Source organism: Lactuca saligna, chromosome 6, assembly GCF_052625555.1.
Source record: "Lactuca saligna cultivar CGN05327 chromosome 6, ASM5262555v1, whole genome shotgun sequence".
NCBI lineage: Eukaryota > Viridiplantae > Streptophyta > Magnoliopsida > Asterales > Asteraceae > Lactuca > Lactuca saligna.
In genome coordinates, this window is record NC_136422.1 from 138518999 (window position 1) to 138540823 (window position 21825).

Below are 21825 nucleotides of genomic sequence, written 5' to 3' on the forward strand. Positions count from 1 at the left end.
AGTAATAAGTGGGTTGTCACAACAATATGACAATGTTTTCGTTCTGCCACATTGTTTTGCTAAGGAGTGTTAGTACACGATGACTGGTGTATGGTACCATATGAACAAGTAATTGAGTAAAATCATTAGAGGTATATTCACCTCCTAAGTCACACCTGAAGCACTTAATTACAACCGAATGTTGAGTTTTAACAAGAGATCTAAAAGTGTTGTAAATGCCAAGGAAATCAGATCTACGTTTCATAAGATAAACCCATGTATATTGAGTATAATCATATATAAAAGATACATAATAGGTTGACCCACTATTTGTGGATAATGGTGGAGGACCCCACACATCAGAATGAATAATATCAAAAGGAGCAGTAGAAGAAGACATACTTTTACTGAAAGGTAAAGCAGAGAATTTTGCCAGTTTACAACCACTACAATCAGAAATATCACGAGTATTCAAATGACCCAAAACACCACTAGATGCTAGAAAACTCAAACGTGATACAGAGACATGTACCAAACGAGAATGTCGAAGATAAAACTCAGACGAAAAAGGAATCAAACGAAAAGAAGATAAATTAATGTTGGAGGCAACAACAACAGATACTTTGAGAACCTCCAAGACATACAGTTCCCCTACCCTACGACCAATTCCAATCACCTTCTGAGTGTGTTGATCCTGTATAACATAAACAGAATCAGAAAAGAACACCCAATTACTAGACTTACACAACTAAATGACTGAGATAAGATTCAAAGTAAGTTTGGGAATGTAATAGACATCAGGGACAGTGATATGAAAAATAGAGACAGACCCAACACCCTTAACTAGCATAGATGTATCAATATTAGACATAATAGAAATAGATGACACATGTGACAAAGAAGTAAATGATGACAAATGAGAAGTCATGTGATAGGTTGCACTATAATCTAAAATCCACAAAGATGAGGGAATACCTAATATACCAGATGAAGTAGGACCAGAATGAGACATAGATGCAGACATGGCAGTGGGATAGATGCCAAATATTATCTGAAACTCTAAAAAACCTTGGGATCCAATGCCGATGGTGGCATGTTTCTAACAGATTCAGTGTCAACTGGTGGTGTTGCAACAACATCAAATTGTGGACGACGAGGTGTCCATGGAGGAGTACCAGAGGAACATGGCTGAAACTCCTATTGAACATACCTATTTTGTTGTCCCGACTGAGTCTGACCAAATTTACCCTTGTTGACTAACAATGTACTCTTAGCTTTCCAATCTTTTTTTTTTTTTTTTTTTTTTTTTTTTTTTTTTTTTTGTAGAATGCACACTCATCATAAGCAACCCTTGAAGTTTGTCGAGACTGATTAGAGGAAACAAAAAGCATAACAGGAGTGGAAGTAGGAATGGAGGTTTCTTTAAACCCTTTATCTATGTGAGACTTGATACGAGTCTCTTTAGCAATCAACTCATGAAAGACAGAATCCATTGAGGGTAGGGGAGAGCGATGAAGGATCATTCCACGTAGGACTTCAAAATCAGAATGCAAGGCCATCAAGAACTGGACCAAACATTGTTCTTCCCTTGTAGCAATGTAAGTCTCAAAATCTTTTAACTCTTTAGATTTAGTAAGAGCCAACTGATTCCACAAATCAGACATTGCAGCATACGAATCTTAAATACTCTGGTCATTTTGTTGAAAAGCAAGAATATCATATTCTAACTGATATTGTTTAGCAAAGTTGGACTGAGTATACAATCTCTCCAAGTGATTCCAAACTTCCTGTTGTGTCATATTTAGCCAACTGCATACCAATAGACTAAGTAATAGAACTGTTAATCCAAGTAATGACCTTGGAGTTATCAGTTACCCAAGCATCAACCAACAAATGGAAATTCTCAGCTTAAGGCACCGAGGGTTTGGCTTTATTCCCAGTGACATAGCCCCACATATTCTTCCCATGAAGGAAGTTCTTCATAATATAACTCCAATACATATAATTATTTCCATTTAGACGAGTACTGATTGGCTGACGGGAATCATCCTTTCCAATCATGTTAGCAATGAATAAATAATTACAACAATAGGTAAGCAATCTGAGAATGAGAAGAGCAACAAACCAGCGGAAGCAATCAATCGAATAATAAGAGATTGAATAGCAACAACAAACAAGTACCAACAAACAAACAGACATCAACATTGAGGAATCATCAAACAGATTGAAAAACGAAATGGCTACAATAACCCTATAAAAGCATAAAGGCTACAAAGAATAAAGCGGAGAATAAATACTAGCATGACAAAACCCTAAAGGGCTAAAGACTAAATGACACATAAAAATGTGGGCTAATAATAAATAGGCCAATAGAGTAATGGAGTAAAGGAGGGTAAAACAACTTTTGAAAATGCTTCGCTCTTTCAAACCCAATACTTAACACCAACTCCTGTTTGAAAACACCATGCAACTATCTTTGGAATCACTTCTGGGTAGACCTCTTGAAGGGGGATTCCATAGCATCCACCCGTGCATACATTGTCTAAAGTATCAAAGATTTGGTTGGCCATTACACTTAATCGGGCCAAAATCTATACAAGAAAATGATTTAAGCACTAATAAATCTACAACTAAAAAAAGAATCCACAAGGCAAGCCTTACACCAAAGAGATTTAAAGCAAGAAAACTAAATCAAAAGGAATCCATCTAAAAAAAGAAATAAAAAAAGAAACTTGAAGAAGGGAAAGATAAATTTCATCAAAGCATGTTAAAGAAGTTAAGTTGAAGGTTAAAGATGTGAGCAACGCAAGATATCAGGTGGATGTAACGATTGGTACCTTTGGGACTAAGTGTGAGATGGACAGTGAGCACTGGGATGAAATGAAAGGTTGAGTCAACCCGGAGTATACTGAGGGAGTTTTGGAGAAGCGATCCCTTTCTAAAAATATGATACATTACCAAATAAAGTAATTTGACACCGATTGTCTACATTTTAAAAACCACTGAATCTATGAATTTCGTATGACGTCTCATGACCATCTGAATTTGAACTCTAGACCCATGATTGTCACTTACAGGACAATGCCCAAGGTTTGACTTTGTTGATACTTTCTTGAAGTGAGAACAATAAATGGATAACATTTTATGTTTGGATAATTGGTAATTGACTTTCATGCCCCCGGTGATTGAACAAGTAGAATTATGAAATTTGGATAAAAAATTACTTCTATTTTGAAGCTTTCTTAAGCTTATTTTTTAGTTTTTTGTACGTATGCTATTTTTATTACGTGTATTCGTTCTTAGATCCTTTAGGATCTTTCCATCCCCTTTTGTTCTATGTTTCTTTTTTCCATCTAGAAATCCTCGTGTTTTGTCTGATTCTCGTTCTTTCTTAAGGAAAAGAAAGGTCTAAGTTTGGGAAGAGTTGTTAGGTGCATTTTGTGCACCTTTTTGCACACCTTTTTGTTCTTTTATGCACCTATTTAGTGTAGTTTATTTCATTTTATATGCATTTCATTAAAATTCATGTTAGTTTCGAGAACAACCTTATTTTCACGTTTTTATGGTCTTTTCAGGTGATCCGAAGGTGGAATCGCACTTCTATTTATGAAACTAGATCTCATAATTGAACTATAGAGTAAATATCAATGTTTTCTAAATAAAAAGTTCTATATGCAAACACTTTTGACTTATTTTTTTTCCGAATCAAAATTATCTAAGACATTGTTATCCTTATTATACAAATGATATACACATATTCCAACTGTAAGAAAGGAATCTTTAAAGACAAATAATATAGTTTATTTGACATATATGAATTATGTTTATTTATAAAAGATTCCTAATGATATTTTCACTAAATAGTAGAGAAAATCATTACTAAGGAACTACACATTGTGATGTATGACTTCCTTTCTAATTAATGTCTAAGATTTAGCATAAGATAACAAATCCATTTTATTAACAACTATAGCCGTTGTAATTATATTTTACATGTTAAAACATAATTGTGAAAACTTTGTTAAAGTTTTCAAATATAAAGTTTAGATACAAACTAGTAGAACCATATAAAGCTTTGGTGATAATAAAGGATAAATTAAACTTTAATTGATATGGTTTACTTTCTAATCGGTTGAAATATCCTCCTTTTATTCTTTTTGGGATCATACTTTAATCACTATCACTTGTATTTCGAATACAACCACCAAATAATAAGTAGATAAAACGTTTTAATAAGATTTAGTATGTAAAGGCTCCATCCATATATTACTTAATGTTTTGTGGATTTAAAGTCTATGTTAGACCAAAACTACTAATTACATATGAGTAGAATAATCTAAAAGGTTGTTTAGATTATTATATACAAACCTGATGGGTTTTGAGCATTCTAGCACTCTTATGGTGTACATGCAACCCTAGAAACCTTGGATCTATGTTTTCTCTAATATACATGCAAATTTGATTTTTCCAAGCTTCTCATCCTTACTAGCATGTTATGGGGAACTTGCAATATAAACTAGTAGAATTACATACCTTTGTGTGTTGCTTAGATTCCTAAAGACTTTTTGAGCCTAGCATCCCAAATGTGATGCCACAAATGTTTCACACTGTAACATCCGGAATCCCAGGTATATTATTTAAATATTTATTTTTTTGGATTATGTGAAGGACCTCGGCGAGTTGATGCGTAGACTTTCCGAGTAGGGTCGTGGTTGATCATCCGGGTTCGCATTGGACTCAGCGAGTCCACGCTGCTTAATGAAACCCTAATCCTCCGGGATTAGAGCTTATTTAAGGGTACTCTTAGCCTCCCATTGCGGCTACCAGTCCCTTGAGAGCACCCTTAGTGATCTATATCGTTTGGGAGGAAGGAGAAGCCATTATTGATCTTTCTATCCTTGCTTTGGCAAAAAGAAGGTGATCAAGAGCAAGAGGAGGCTGAAGGAGGTGTGATTCAAGTGGTTTCAGAGTCCAAAGACTTCAACTTGAGGTATTCATTCGGACCTTCTTCAGTTTTGGTTTTGAACTTAGAGATTAGGGTTTTCTAACCTCTTTTGAGGATGTTTATGTGGAGCAATTGGTCCCTTATCGAGTCTATGCTTTGCATCCAGACTTAAAGAGGTCCAGAGACTTCAATCCATTAAGCTTTATGAGTCCTTGTGGGGTGATTGGACTTAGGTTGCCATTTTTGGGACTAAATCACCATTTGATGCCGTTATGTATATATATAAGCATCAAGTTTTGAGCTTTACGTGATTATATTGCTTGGCAAGGTCAGATCTATGGATTTGAGGAACGGATCTGACCTCAGGAGGTCAATAGAACTTGTGTATGGCATGTACTCACCGAGTTGTTCTTGGGACTCGGCGAGTTGAGTCAGGGTAGCCCCGTGATTCTTGCCTGGGGACTCGTCGAGTAAAGGGAGGTACTCGATGTGTTAAATGGGACTAAGGAGTTAAGTGGACACAGGTGGGCTCACCGAGTTGCCCAAGTGCACTCGCCGAGTCGGGTCAAAGTTTGACCGTTGACTTTGGTTGACTTTTAGGGTTTGGTTAGCAGTGAGGCATTTTGAGCCAGAAGAGGGGTAAAATGGTCTTTTACCCTTCTGAGGAAAGGTTGGAGTATAGTTATATTTATAGGAGTATTTGTTTTATGTGTTTAGGCGGAGGCTAGATCGTAATTCTACCGAGTCAGTGATTTATCGAGATATCAGAGGTGAGTCTTCTACCTATACTGTACCTGGAAGGGTACCTATGTGTGACCGGAAAGTCGGATATGCTATATGATATATGCATTGTATGTGATTAGTTACCCGTTTTGTATGTGCTATGTATGCTATGCTTGACATGGGCTGGAAGACATTATATTATGGGCCGGAAGGCATTATGTTATGGGCCGGAAGGCATTGTGATGTGGACCGGAAGGTCGAAACGGGTAGGACGGGAAGGTTTACCGGGTTGCGATGGAAGTCCCCTGAGACACATGGACCGGAAGGTCATGGCCTGGAAGGGCGTACGTTTGTAGGTGGTATTTTGGGGAACTCACTAAGCATTTATGCTTACAGATGTTGTGTTATTTGTTTCAGGTGCTAGCGAGGACCGTGGGAAGGCGCCAGCATGATCTGTACACACTGACGGAAGATTTATTTTATGATCTTGGGATGTATTTTATTATGATGACATTTGCTAAACATGAGACTTAAGAATATTATATGATAGTTTATACTGTTTGAAAAATGAAAAATTGTTTTGAAAATTCACGTTGTTACAAGTTGGTATCAGAGCCTTGGTTTGAGGGATTCGGGTGCACCTTCGGGCGTAACTGAACTCAAACTGAGGATTTAAGAAAAATTTTCCAATAATAAAAACATAAAATTTTATAAGAGGTTTTGAGATAACCAAAGAAGGAGCAGTGTGTACGGTCAGCCAACGCCCGAATGGTAAAATCCCCAAAATACCCTTACAATATGTGTTATGAAATATGCTATGATATGTTATGCATGCTAGAGTAGACTAGGTATTCATATTAGGACTAGAGTGGCCTGATTTGTGATGCCTTAGTCTAGGAGAATCCTACTGCTATGAGATGCTTTGAGAGCGAGTAGGTAGCCAATGCATAGCAAGAATAGAGTACTTGCGTTCCGGGATCCAAGGAGGAGGACTTGGGGTGAATGTCGATGCGGTGTAATCAGTAGTGCAGGGCCCGTACTACTGAAGACACCGGATCAGTGGGTAGCCCAAGTAAGAATCCTTTGGGTATTGGAGGCCGAGTAGGGTTGCGTTATCGAGTGCGAGTATGCTCGATCGAGTCTCTAATATTTTTATGTTGTATTTCAGAGGCATCATGGTTGGGACATGCCACAGACCTGGGACGAGCGGTGTGAGTGACGAGGAGCTTTGTCAGATGATCCACGATGAGGTGGCTGCGGAAATCAGGGTCGAGATTCCAGAGATGTTTGGGTATATCAAGACCACACTGGTGGAGAGTTTTGATGAGCGGTACGCCGCGGTGATTGAGGCCGCAGCCGCTGCAGCTACAGCAGCTGTGGCTGCTGCCAGACCTCAGGGAGGTGACTCGTTGTTGTTCCGGGATGCTTCTATACGTGTTCATGTTCGGAGCATCTGAGGGTACGGTTCGCTTTGAACGAGCTCCGCCTAAGAGCGAAGGATTGGTGGAAGTTCGTGACAGCGAACTTCAATCTTGCAGAGATTTCAACAGTGACCTGGGAGAGGTTCACCACCATGTTCAGAGACGAGTATGTTCCCCCGGTGGAGAGGGAACGACTGATCCAGGAGTTCTTGACTCTCAAGCAGGGTAATGATTCGGTTACTGTGGTCACCCAGAAGTTTCATGAGAGGGAGATGTTCTGCCCTGAGCAGGTGTCTACTGAGTAGACACGGATAATCCGGTATTTGGGTATTCTGAGTAGGGACATTCGGGAGTTCGTGTCGAACTCGACGTACCGGACATTTGTTAGGCTCCAGGAAAATGCTCGGAAGAGGGAAATTGAGTTGGAGACTCAGCCCAGGGAGGAGGCCGAGTCTCAGAGGATGGATCGGTGGCCGGCTTAGTCTCAGCCGGTAGCCAAGCGGACCAAGTCCACCGATTCGAGGACGGGAGGCCAGAAGGGCCACACTTGCGGGAAGTGCGGCAAGGGACATGAGGGGGCCTGTCGATCGGGCGCTTGCTACAAATACGGCAAGGAGGGGAATATCGCCAGGGATTGCCCCAAGGGATTTATGGTTTGATTCCATTGCAACCAGACCGGCCATCGGAAGGCCGGGTGTCCTCAGCTACAGCAGGGATCAGCGCAAGGATCTGCACCTGCTTCTAGGGTTACCAAGATTCGACCGGCGAAGGCCGAGGCTCCGAAGGCTCGTGGGAGAGCTTTTCAGTTGACTGCGGAGGAGGTCCGCGCGGCGCCCAATGTTGTGGCTGGTATGTATTCTTTCGTGTATTTACTTTCATGTTGAAATATTGTGCTTATATTATGATATGCGTAGGTACTTTTCTTGTGAATTCTGTACCTGCCTTGGTATTATTTGACTCGGGTGCGAGTCGGTCTTTTGTATCTTTGGATTTTAGTCAGCACATTAGTATTAGTCGAGAGGTGATGAGTCGACCCCTGAGGGTTTCCATAGCTGATGAGAAAGCGGTGTATGCCACCGAGGTGATTCGAGGATGTGTGCTCGAGATTTTTGGCATCAAGTTCCCAATTAATCTAGTTCCTATCGCGATGGGAGATGTCTGTGTCATCGTGGGCATGGACTGGTTGAGTAAGTTTGGAGTGGTTATTGACTGCGAGAGACAACTGGTTACCATACGAGACCCTAGTGGGGGAGTGCTTACTGTGTATAGTGAAGGGACCCGGTGTGTGTCAGCATTTTGCTTGGCTGCCACGGCGAGACAGAGTTTGCAGCAAGGCTGTAATGGATTCATAACTTATATGATGGACACACGAGTGGCCGCAGGGAGGCCAAGTTCGATTGACGAGGTCCCGATAGTGTGTGAGTTTCCGGATGTTTTCCCCGAGGAACTGCCGGGCGTGCCTCCGGAAAGACAAGTGGAGTTCCGTATCGATTTGGTTCCGGGAGCAGCACCTATCGCCAAGGCGCCTTATCTCCTCGCACCACCAGAGATGCAGGAGTTATCCTCGCAGCTTCAGGAGCTGTTGGGGAAGGGGTTTATTCGATCGAGTAGCTCACCTTGGGGAGCGTCAATCCTTTTTGTCAAAAAGAAGGATGGTTCACACCGGATGTGTATTGATTACCGGGAGTTGAACAAGTTGACGCTCAAGAACCGATATCCGTTACCGAGGATCGATGATCTGTTCGATCAGTTGCAGGGGTCATCTTGGTTCTCCAAGATAGACTTGAGGTCGGGTTATCATCAGATGAGGGTTCGAGATGAAGATATCCAGAAGACTGCATTCATAACTCGTTATGGACATTATGAGTTTGTGGTGATGCTTTTTGGGCTCACCAATACCCCAGCCGCATTCATGGATCTCATGAACAGGGTGTGCAGGCCGATGCTGGATCGGTCGGTGATCGTATTCATTGATGATATTTTGGTATATTTGAGGTTTAGGGAGCAGCACGATGAGAATTTGAGGGAGATCCTTGGAGTTCTGAGATCGGAGAGGCTGTATGCCAAATTCTCCAAGTGTGATTTCTGGTTACGAGAGGTCCAGTTTCTAGGGCATCTTGTTAACCAGAAAGGGATATTGGTCGATCCGGCCAAGATCGAGGCGGTGATGAGATGGGAGGTGTCGAGATCACCCACTGAGATCAGGAGCTTTCTGGGATTGGCCGACTATTATTGGAGGTTTATTAGGGATTTCTCCAAGATCTCCGTGCCACTTACCAAGATGACCCGGAAGGGTGTTGCATTTTCATGGGGTCCGGAACAGTAGTCCTCATTTGAGACACTTCGCCAGAAGTTGTGCGAAGCCCCGGTTCTCACACTCCTGGAAGGGATGGAGGATTTTGTGGTATACTGTGATGCATCAATATCTGGGTTAGGGGCAATGCTTATGCAACGGGGACATGTGATAGCGTATGCATTGAGGCAGCTGAAGCCTCATGAGTCGAGATATCCCACCCACGATCTGGAGCTGGGGGCTGTGGTGTTTGCCCTCAAAATCTAGCGTCACTATCTGTATGGGTTTCGGTGTACCATATACATGGACTACAAGAGTCTGAAGTACTTGATGGATCAGCCCAACCTGAATATACGCCAGAGGAGATGGTTGGATGTGGTGAAGGATTATGATGGTGAGATCCCGTACCACCCGGGCAAGGCTAATGTCGTAGCCGATGCTTTGAGCCGTAGGGCGGAGAGCGCCCCGATTCGAGACATTTTTATGAGGTTGATAGTGATGACTCCGGTACTGGGCACCATCCGAGGGGCCCAGGCTGAGGCTGTGAGACCAGAAAACCGAAAGAGGGAGCGAGTTGTCGGGTAGGTATCGGAGCTCATTACCGATAGATGGGGACTTATGACATTTCAGGGTCGGATTTGGGTACCGTTTGTGGGCGAGACGCGTACCACTTTGATGGAAGAGGCACATCGATCGAAGTTCTCGATCCATCCCGGGGCCACTAAGATGTATCTGGACCTAAAGAAGGAGTATTGGTGGCCCTGTATGAAAAGGGATGTTGCATGGTTCGTTGAGAGGTGCCTAACTTGTCGACAGGTTAAGGCCGAGCACCAGCGTCCGCATGGTAAACTGCAGCCGCTGGAGATCCCCGAGTGGAAGTGGGAACAGATTACCATGGATTTTATCACCAAATTGCCAAGGACTGCTAGGGGAGTCGATGCAATTTGGGTGATTGTGGATAGGCTGACGAAGACCGCTCATTTTCTTGCTATCAGTGAGAACTCTTTTCCTGATAGGTTAGCAGAGTTGTATGTGAGGGAGGTGGTATCGCGGCATGGGGTTCCGATGTTGATTGTTTCAGATTGAGACGTAAGATTTAATTCCAGATTTTGGAAGAAGTTTCACGAGGAGTTGGCAACGAGGCTACATTTCAGTACCACATACCACCCATAGACGGACGGACAGAGTGAGCGGACGATTCAGACACTCGACAATATGCGCCGAGCATGTGTTTTGCATTTTGGTGGAAGTTGGGACACATATTTACCCTTGGCAAAGTTTTCATACAACAACAGCCATCATTCGAGCATAGGTATGCCACCCTTTGAGCTGTTGTATGGGAGGAGGTGTCGGACCCCCATTTGCTGGGGAGAAGTGGGGCAACGTGTAATGGGTAGCACGGAGATCGTGCTTTAGACAACTGAGCAGATACAACAGGTTAGGCAGAGGTTGTTGACCGCTTAGAGTCGCCAGAAGAGTTATGCGGACAGGCGTCGGACCGAACTCGAATTTCAGGTTGGTGAGTTCTTACTCTTAAAGGTCTCTCCTTGGAAAGGAGTGATCCGATTCAGGAAGAGGTGCAAGTTGGGGCCTCGATATATTGGACCTTTCAGAGTAATCGCGAGGGTAGACAGGGTAGCCTACCGTTTGGATCTACCTGCGGAGTTGGGTCAAATTCACGACACTTTTCGTATGTCACAGTTGAGGAAGCATATAGCCGACGAGTCAGCAGTGGTGCCATTAGAGGATATTCAGGTGGATGCAAGATTGAACTATGTTGAGAGACCGGTGGCGATTAGGGATCGGAAGGTCAAGGTTCTGAGGAACAAGGAAGTGCCTTTGGTGCAAGTGCAGTGGCAGCATAGGAAGGGGTCAGAGCTGACTTGGGAGCCGAAGCGCGAGATGTGTGAGCAACATCCTGAGCTGTTTGCAGAGTGAGACTTCGAGGGCGAAGTCTGATTCTAGTGGGGGAGAATTGTAACATCTGGAATCCTAGTTATATTATTTAAATATTTTTTTTTGGATTATGTGAAGGAACTCGGCGAGTTGATGCGTAGACTCGCCAAGTAGGGTCGTGGTTGATCAACCGGGTTCGCATTGGACTCGGCGAGTCCATGAGTGGAGTTGGCAAGTCCACACTGTTTAATGAAACCCTAATCCTCCGGGGTTGGAGCCTATTTAAGGGTACTCTTAGCCTCCCATTGCGGCTACCAGTCCCTTGAGAGCACCCTTAGTGATCTATATTGTTTGGGAGGAAGGAGAAGCCATTATTGATCTTTCTATCCTTGGTTTGGCAAAATGAAGGTGATCAAGAGCAAGAGGAGGTTGAAGGAGGTGTGATTTAAGTGGTTTCAGAGTCCAGAGACTTCAACTTGAGGTATTCATTCGGACCTTCTTCAGTTTTGGTTTTGAACTTAGAGATTAGGGTTTTCTAACCTCTTTTGAGGATGTTTATGTGGAGCAATTGGTCCCTTATCGAGTCTATGCTTTGCATCTAGACTTAAAGAGGTCCAGAGACTTCAATCCATTAAGCTTTATGAGTCCTTGTGGGGTGATTGGACTTAGGTTGCCATTTTTGGGACTAAATCACCATTTGATGCCGTTATGTATATATATAAGCATCAAGTTTCGAGCTTTACGTGATTATATTGCTTGGCAAGGTCAGATCTATGGATTTGAGGAACGGATCTGACCTCAGGAGGTCAATAGAACTTGTGTATGGCATGTACTCACCGAGTTGTTCTTGGGACTCGGCGAGTTGAGTCAGGGTAGCCCCGTGATTCTTGCCTGGGGACTCGTCGAGTAAAGGGAGGTACTCGATGTGTTAAATGGGACTAAGGAGTTAAGTGGACACAGGTGGGCTCACCGAGTTGCCCAAGTGCACTCGTCGAGTCGGGTCAAAGTTTGATAGTTGACTTTGGTTGACTTTTAGGGTTTGGTTAGCAGTGAGGCCTTTTGAGCCAGAAGAGGGGTAAAATGGTCTTTTACCCTTCTGAGGAAAGGTTGGAGTATAGTTATATTTATGGGAGTATTTGTTTTATGTGTTTTGGCAGAGGCTAGATCGTATTTCTACCTAGTCAGTGATTTACCGAGATATCAGAGGTGAGTCTTCTCACTATACTGTACCTGGAAGGGTACCTATGTGTGACCGTAAGGTCGGATATGCTATATGATATATGCATTGTATGTGATTAGTTGCCCGTTTTGTATGTGCTATGTATGCTATGCTTGATATGGGCCGGAAGGCATTATGTTATGGGCCGGAAGGCATTGTGATGTGGACCGGAAGGTCGAAACGGGTAGGACGGGAAGGTTTACCGGGTTGCGATGGAAGTCCCCTGAGACACATGGACCGGAAGGTCATGGCCTGGAAGGGCGTACGTTTGTAGGTGGTATTTTGGGGAACTCACTAAGCATTTATGCTTACAGATGTTGTGTTATTTGTTTCAGGTGCTAGCGAGGACCGTGGGAAGGCGCCAGCATGATCTGTACACACTGACGGAAGATTTATTTTATGATCTTGGGATGTATTTTATTATGATGACATTTGCTAAACATGAGACTTAAGAATATTATATGATAGTTTATACTGTTTGAAAAATGAAAAATTGTTTTGAAAATTCACGTTGTTACAAGTTGGTATCAGAGCCTTGGTTTGAGGGATTCGGGTGCACCTTCGGGCGTAACTGAACTCAAACTGAGGATTTAAGAAAAATTTTCCAATAATAAAAACATAAAATTTTATAAGAGGTTTTGAGATAACCAAAGAAGGAGCAGTGTGTACGGTCAGCCAACGCCCGAATGGTAAAATCCCCAAAATACCCTTACAATATGTGTTATGAAATATGCTATGATATGTTATGCATGCTAGAGTAGACTAGGTATTCATATTAGGACTAGAGTGGCCTGATTTGTGATGCCTTAGTCTAGGAGAATCCTACTGCTATGAGATGCTTTGAGAGCGAGTAGGTAGCCAATGCATAGCAAGAATAGAGTACTTGCGTTCCGGGATCCAAGGAGGAGGACTTGGGGTGAATGTCGATGCGGTGTAATCAGTAGTGCAGGGCCCGTACTACTGAAGACACCGGATCAGTGGGTAGCCCAAGTAAGAATCCTTTGGGTATTGGAGGCCGAGTAGGGTTGCGTTATCGAGTGCGAGTATGCTCGATCGAGTCTCTAATATTTTTATGTTGTATTTCAGAGGCATCATGGTTGGGACACGCCACAGACCTGGGACGAGCGGTGTGAGTGACGAGGAGCTTCATCAGATGATCCACGATGAGGTAGCTGCGGAAATCAGGGCCGAGATTCCAGAGATGTTTGGGTATATCAAGACCACACTGTTAGAGACTTTTGATGAGCGGTACGCCGCGGTGACTGAGGCCGCAGCCGCTGCAGCTGTGGCTGCTGCCAGACCTCAGTGAGGTGACTCGTTGTTGTTTCGAGAGTTTAGCAACACGATGCCACCCGAGTTTGATGGGATGCAGGATCCGATCGCTGCGATGAGATGGATTGCTGACACTGAGGGATGCTTCTATACGTGTTCATGTTCGGAGCCTCTGAGGGTACGGTTTGCTTTGAACGAGCTCCGCCAAGGAGCGAAGGATTGGTGGAAGTTCATGACAGCGAACTTCACTGTTGCAGAGATTTCAGCAGTGATCTAGGAGAGGTTCACCACCATGTTCAGAGATGAGTATGTTTCCCCGGTGGAGACGGAATGGCTGATTTAGGAGTTCTTGACCCTCAAGCATGGTAATGATTCGGAAACTGTGGTCACCAGAAAGTTTCATGAGAGGGAGATGTTCTGCCCTGTGCAGGTGTCTACTGAGCAGGCACAGATAAGCCGGTATTTGGGTATTCTGAGGAGGGACATTCGAGAGTTCTTGTCAAACTCGACGTACCAGACATTTGTTGAGCTCCAGGAAAATGCCCGGAAGAGGGAGATTGAGTTGGAGACTTAGGCCAGGGAGGAGGCCGAGTCTCAAGGATGCAGGAGTTATCCTCGCAGCTTCAGGAGCTGTTGGAGAAAGGGTTTATTCGACCGAGTAGCTCACCTTGTGGAGCGTCGATCCTTTTTGTCAAGAAGAAGGATGGTTCACATCGGATGTGTATTGATTACCAGGAGTTGAACAAGTTGACGGTCAAGAACTGATATCCGTTACCGAGGATCGATGATCTCTTTGATCAGTTGCAGGGGGCATCTTGGTTCTCCAAGATAAACTTGAGGTTGGGTTATCATTAGATGAGGGTTCGGGATGAAGATATCTAGAAAACTACATTCAAAACTTGTTATGGACATTATGAGTTTGTGGTGATGCCTTTTGGGCTCACCAATGCCCCAGCCGCGTTCATGGATCTCATGAACAGGGTCTGCAGGCCGATGCTGGATTGGTCGGTGATCGTATTCATTGATGATATTTGGGTATATTCGAGGTTTAGGGAGCAGCACGAGGAGCATTTGAGGGAGATCCTTGGAGTTCTGAGATCGGAGAGGCTGTATGCCAAATTCTCCAAGTGTGATTTCTGGTTACGAGAGGTCCAGTTTCTAGGGCATCTTGTTAACCAGAAAGGGATATTGGTCGCTCCGGCCAAGATCGAGGAGGTGATGAGATGGGAGGTGTCGAGATCATCCACTGAGATCAGGAGCTTTCTGAGATTGGCCGGCTAGTATCGGAGGTTTATTAGGGATTTCTCCAAGATCTCCATGCCACTTACCAAGATGACCCGGAAGGGTGTTGCATTTTCATGGGGTTCGGAACAACAGTCCTCATTTGAGACACTTCGCCAGAAGTTGTGCGAAGCCCCGGTTCTCACACTCCCAGAAGGGATGGGGGATTTTCAGTGATCCCTTGGTTCCTTAGCTAAGGCAACTGCACCCTCATTATCATAGAAAATCTCTATAGGCTCTTAAATTGCTGGTACAACTCCAAGGTCTCCAATGAAGTTCTTTAGCTATATTGCCTCCTTTTCTGCCTCGCTTGCTGCTAGGTACTGTGATTCGCAAGTTGAATCATCTACTATCTCCTAGGGATGAAAATGGGTCTAAACCCGGATTGAATGGACCCGGACCCGAAAAATCCGGAACCGGTTAACAAGATGTTTTAGAATTGGAAATCGGATCGGTATATAGGAACCGTTTCCGATTCGATTCTAGGTACGGTACCGGGTAAAGTGAGTTTAGAACCGAAAAACTCGGAAACATCAAAGTGGGTAGGTTGGAACTGGATAAAGTGGGTTTAGATCCAGAAAAACCGGAATTTTTTGGTAATTACTTACTATTTAGTGGGTTGAACTTTGAAAATTTTCATATTGATATCCCGACTTCTGGGGACCGTAACTCATTGAATATGAAACCAAAATTTACAAAATTATAGTCTAAAATCATGTATAAACTCTAAAATACACTCTGGAAAAAACTGCATATCAATCCAACTTCAAACAAATGAGATATGCATGTATTAATATTTTCACAGAATACAAAGTACAAAAACAAATAGCTGAAAAGTTGAAAATTTTCAGTTTTGATATCCCGACTTTAGAGGACTGTAAATCATTGAATATTAAACCAAAAATGACAAAATTATAGTCTAATTTCATGTACAAACTGTAAACTACAAGTTGAAAAAAACCACATGTCAATCCGACTTCAAACGAATTAGATATGCATGTTTTAAAACTTTCACCGAATACAAAAAAACTGAAAAATGAAAAACTTCCAACTTTAATATCTCGACTTGGGGGGGGGGGTGTAAGTCAATGAATATAAAACTAAAAATGTCAAATTTATTGGCTAAAATCATGTACAAACTCTAAACTACATGTTGTAAAAAACTGCATGTCAATCGGAGTTGAAACGAATGAGATATGCATCTTTTAAATGTTTCACAAAAACCGGTTCCGACCCTAAAAGTGGTTCCAGTTCCTAACATTGGTTCCGATTTTTAGACCCGGTTTACCTGGATCCGATGGACCCAAAATCAAATTACCCGGAACCTGGATAAAGTCAATTTTTAAACCTGGAACCGGAACCGGTTCTACATATTCTGGTTCTAACTGTTCCGGTTCCGGTCCGATTTTACGGTTCTAAATATCATCCCTATTGTCTCCTGCATGGAAATTTTCCAAGTAATTGTTCCTCCATTTAGGGTAAAGACCCAACCCGACTGAGAGAGTAAATTATCCCTATCAGTCTGGAAGCCAACATCACTATACCCCATTACTCTCAAGTCATCAGCCCTACCGAGGATAAGGACCCAATCCCTAGTCCTTTGTAGGTACTTGAGAATATTCTTTACCGCAGTCTAGAGAGCCTTGCCCGGATTCCATTGATATCTGCTGACCATGCTCAAAGAAAAGGCTACATCAGGGTGAGTACAAGTCATAGCATACATGATCGAGCCTACAACGGAAACATACGATACTTGACTCATCTCGGCTATCTCAGGCTCTGTACTCGGGCTCTGAGTCTTACTCAGTTTGGCGTTACTTTGGATTGGTAAGTCAACTTTCTTGGAATCCTGCATGCCGAACCTTTTCAGCACTTTATCCAAGTAGGTAATTTGACTAAGTCCAATTAGTCTCTTACGCCTATCTCTCAATATCCTTATCCCTAGGATATAGGCAGCTTCTCCAAGGTCTTTCATAGGTTATAAAAAGCTCGTCATGGCTCCAAGGCTTGTGCCTCCCGCCAAGCTTTACTAAAATGCTGCCTTAACTCATGTATGTGCATAAATTAGAATAATAGTTGAAAATACATACAAAAGTATTAATTATATACAAAATTGCCGCCATAAGTCATGCCTTACTCATGATCTCCATGCTATTGTTCTACAATATGTTCTGATAACTTACCTTCTTCGTTTCCTCATCTGCAGCATATTGTGGTACCATATAAGCTCTTTCTCGAGACTTGGTAGTGATCTCTGCCACAATCTCAGTCGTCTAGTGGAGATTTAACAACTCTTGCGCCACTGCTGCGCCTCAATCTCCTGGGCACCATCTCTGCCCAAAATCTAGTCTGAAAGTCATCCAATGACATAGCATCAACTGCTTCATTACTCCACTCACTACCACCCTCTTCCTATCAATCTCATGCTCTGTCCCTCGGGTGACAGGAAGCAAGTCGGATCTTGTCTCCTTTCGAGACGTCTGGAACGAAAAATGCTGGTGACATATGTGACAACCCGAAATTTCCACTCGGTCAAACCCTAAAAGTCAACCCCTTTGTATCATAAGTCAATGTCATTATTTCTTATTTTTAAGAAATATAAAGTTCGTTTGATTATTTTAATATTAATTTTAAACGAACGGGCGAAAGAAAGTGTCGTCTCGGGTTTTGATTTTTGAAAACCGCAAACACTTCGCGTATTAGAAACACCTGACCAAACTTTTATGTTTTGGGTTTAGAAATCACCAAAACCGTAAACTCATGCCTATGTATGAGTTTACTCCCCAAAAAGTTAGTCATTTGTGTTTACTCCCCAAATGTCAAAAGAGTAAACTCCAAAATACTCTCTCAACTATCATCCAACATTTAATTCCAAATCTTCGATCTTGTAAGTGTTCTAACCATTTCAAGTTAGTAAAACACTTAATATAGTGTTTGTGCATCTATTCATCCATTCATTTATGTATTTTGTTTAGATTTTCCAAAACACCAAGAACACCAAGAACACACACTAAGTGTTCTTGGGCTTTTTAGCTCAAATCAAGCCTTCTAATAGTAAGTGCTTCCATCCTTGAGTGATTTTAAGCTAGTATTACATTTGAATATCAAGAAATAATGTCAACAACACAAGGTTGGAGGTGTTCACGGTCCAAGAATGTTCTTGGGCCGTAAACACCATAAAGTGCACCAAAGTGTGCCTAAGTCCAAATCTAAGCCCTTGTTTGATGTTTAAGCCTTCCATGAATTGATTGAACCTTAGTTTGATGTATCTAAGCCTTGAAAAACACCAAAATCCAAAATTTTTAGGTGTTTACGGTTTAGAGATCTCCCAAAACCGTCAACACCCTAAAGGGTGTCCAAATGGGTTATTTTCCTTCCTTAGGCTTAGAATCTAGCACATACAATTACCTAATTGTGTTAGGGACTTGAAAACATGGCTATACACTCCTCCATATGGGTTTACGGTTTTGAACCCAAAGGAAAATGCCATTAGGCTGTAAACTCCTCAAAGGAGGTGTTTTGTTGCCCTAGTCCCTTCCAAAGGCCAAACCACTTAGTAGAATTGCTCCAAGAGGCTTGCTAAACCACCAAACAACACCTAGTCATTAGGACTAGAGTTTACGACCGTAAACTCTAGAGTTTACTTCCGTAAACTCTTTGTGTCATGACCATAAAAACCGTAAACTCCAAGGGAGTTTACCCTTGAACCCCAAACACACTAGCCTTTCCCTACAACACTTAGATGCAACCATTGAGACTTATAACACTTGTATAAAGTGTTTAACATGTCCTAGAGTGTCTTAACTTTGTTTATTAGTTGTTTAAAGACTAATTGTGTATATACATATATCCTTATATGTTATTAGGATCTTTGTGCGTGTCTAAGTCTTCACTTGACACCAAGTACTCATCCGACACTTCCTTCCGATCTACTTGCTACAGGTGAGTTCATACCCCTTAATCAATGTTTTAACCATTTTTAAATGTTTTGGGGGGGGGGGGATACAAGTAGAATCATGCTAATTACTATATCATTCACATGTGATTAGTAAGCAGCATTCAAATGATTGGCTATTCATTAGCCGTTTTACCAAACAGTTTCCTTCGAATGTTTTTCATAAACACTTTATGTGTTTACAACTCTTTATTACACTGTACATTTTACTCTGTATATTACATTTCAAACTTATTTACAATTGTGTTTCAAACAAATGTTTCTTTATACTAGACTGTTTTATCAAACCCATGCCTTCAAATTGTTTTATAGATTGACATCAAGTCGATCTTTTCTTAAGATAATAATTATGTTCAAAGGTTTTACAAAACTTACTTTATGCTTTTATATTATAAATTGCATGCCTATATATGTATATTTATATGAGTAATGTTTAAAAGACTCAGGAAGGCTATCCACTCTATTTCCTTTTCGCGCTTGAGATGTGGTCTGGTGGGATATCGGGTACCCGTCTGAAGGTCGTTTAAATATTAGTTATATATCATGTGTACATATGTAGTCATAAAGGTTCTTCCAGTTCAATCAATACCCTTGGGTAGCAAGGGTATACATCCATGTCCATACATACTAGTTAGATTACTAGTAAACTATCATAGGGGTAGTTTAGGAAGATACTAGAACTATTACTAGAACACAATATCATACTATGAGTCAGTTCATTCATGAGTCAATACTTACTACTATGAGAACATATACGACAATACTAGAGTGGAACATATACGGCTATACTAGAGAAGAACATATACAACTATACTAGAGAAGAACATATACAACGATACTAGAACGAGTACATTACTATACATGCTAGATAGAGAGAGATGACACTTTACAGCTAGCACACGTGGAACATTACAGTACATTACTATACTATTACATAGATATGTTTACATGATCACATGTACATGAGTACACTTACAGGAATTACTAGTACATTTTATATGTATAGATTCTGTTATATAATCCTCATTCTTATCTTTACCTTGTGATTCAATCACACAATCAACGAGATAGATTGGGATTAATATCCTAGTACCCAAGGATACATTGCGGGACTGACCATTCCTAGAATCTCTGTTAGCTACAGAGGTAAAAGCACATCCACGGATGTCAACGGTTGATACCATTACAGGTATACTTTTGGGGACTGACTATTCCTATACCCAGCTGTTAGCAACAGAGGTAAATGTACATCTACGGATGTCTTCAGTTAACATTGTTATTTTCCCTAGTACCAAAGGGTGATACTATTACAGTTAGGTCTTGGTAGAAGACTACATTCAGAACAGTTAGGTCTTGGTAGAAGACTACATTCAGAACAGTTAGGTCTTGGTAGAAGACTACATTCAGAACAGTTAGGTCTTGGTAGAAGACTACATTCAGAACATTTAGGTCTTGGTAGAAGACTACATGAGAACAGTTAAGTCTTGGTAGAAGACTCCTTTTGTTACTAATAGGAGTCATAGGGATTTCTAGGGTTTTCAAATGTTTACAATTGTTTTACAAACATGTTCATACTTACAATTCATATACATTTTCATACTTACAGTTCATTTACATTTTCAATACTTACAATTCGTATACATACAAATACTTACATTTCAAATACATACAAGTATTTACATACAAATTAAGACACTAAAATACTTATGATCTCACTAGCTTTAAAGCTGATACTTGCTTTCAAAATTACTTGTATCCTCAGGTCATCATAGACAGGTACCGATGCAAGGACTAGGGAAGATGGAGCTCGTTGAAGATTCATCTTTCATTTTGATTTATGCTTTAGTGTTTATCAAAATTTGACAGAACACACTTGTATAATAATTCTATTATTAATGCAATGGATGATGTTATTGCTTGTTTACTACTTTTCATTGTTGTGATACTGTACATGACGTCCTCCGCCCCAGAACGTTTCCGCCGTTCCTGGTTTTGGGGTGTGACAACATATGCCACTCATCTTCTGCTAACAATGGGGTCCCTAACCCCCATGACAATCTGGAGCTTCACAAACTCTGAATTCCCGAAACATCAATGTATGGTTCCCTATCATGTCTGCAACCTCGGTGCAGAAAGCGCTCGAACTCTCATCACAAATCTCTATAATGCCCTCGTTGATCATAATGAGGATCACAGGAGTCTGGTCAGTGGTACTGCAGATAATCTCATATGGAATGAACTCCTTCATCTGATCATCGAGCTGCCCAGCTATAGAGTCTGAGCCTGATCCCTCGTCGACACCAGAGCTACCATCTGGTCTACCACGTAGCGTCACTATACTCGGTAATTTACCCTTACTAACATCACAATACTCATCAGAACTCGAGGGATCTCACACACTACAAGTTCCTTGGTTTTATCTCAGCCTTCCTTGATTCGAGTATGGATCCTCTGCTTTCAGTAGTACGGGCCCATACTACCTTCCACATATATCCGTACTTTCCTCAAGAACTGCCTTGACTCCACCAAGTCCCTTCTACTACCACTGCTCTCTGATACTCTTATCCCAAGCTTGCCTTAGGGAAATCTCTCACTCTACCGAATCCAGTCCTCAGCTGCTGAAGGCCTCTTTGTAATGCCAATTAGTCATCACCTGAATACCATCACATGTGACGAGGCTCAGATAATCCTTCGAGTAAAAGACTCATCCCTACAATGGTTGGAATCAGACAAGAGCTGCACAATAGGGCCAAATCCAGCACTCTGAGATTATTCAACCCTGATCATATGTGATGTGACGTATTCACCTAATGACTAGTTCCCATCACTCAGAGTCCCACA

At 41.8% G+C, this 21825-nt stretch overlaps 1 protein-coding gene across 1 annotated transcript; it reads right to left on the bottom strand.

Moving 5' to 3' along the window:
• Positions 1-227: 227 nt before the first annotated feature.
• On the bottom strand, positions 228-1643 carry LOC145002947 (uncharacterized). Its single transcript, XM_078962125.1, has 4 exons — positions 1329-1643; positions 1048-1176; positions 290-673; positions 228-233 (listed from the first exon to the last, which is right to left on the bottom strand). Exons 1-4 carry the CDS (start codon positions 1641-1643, stop codon positions 228-230), a joined length of 834 nt encoding a protein of 277 aa, XP_078818251.1.
• Positions 1644-21825: the final 20182 nt, after the last annotated feature.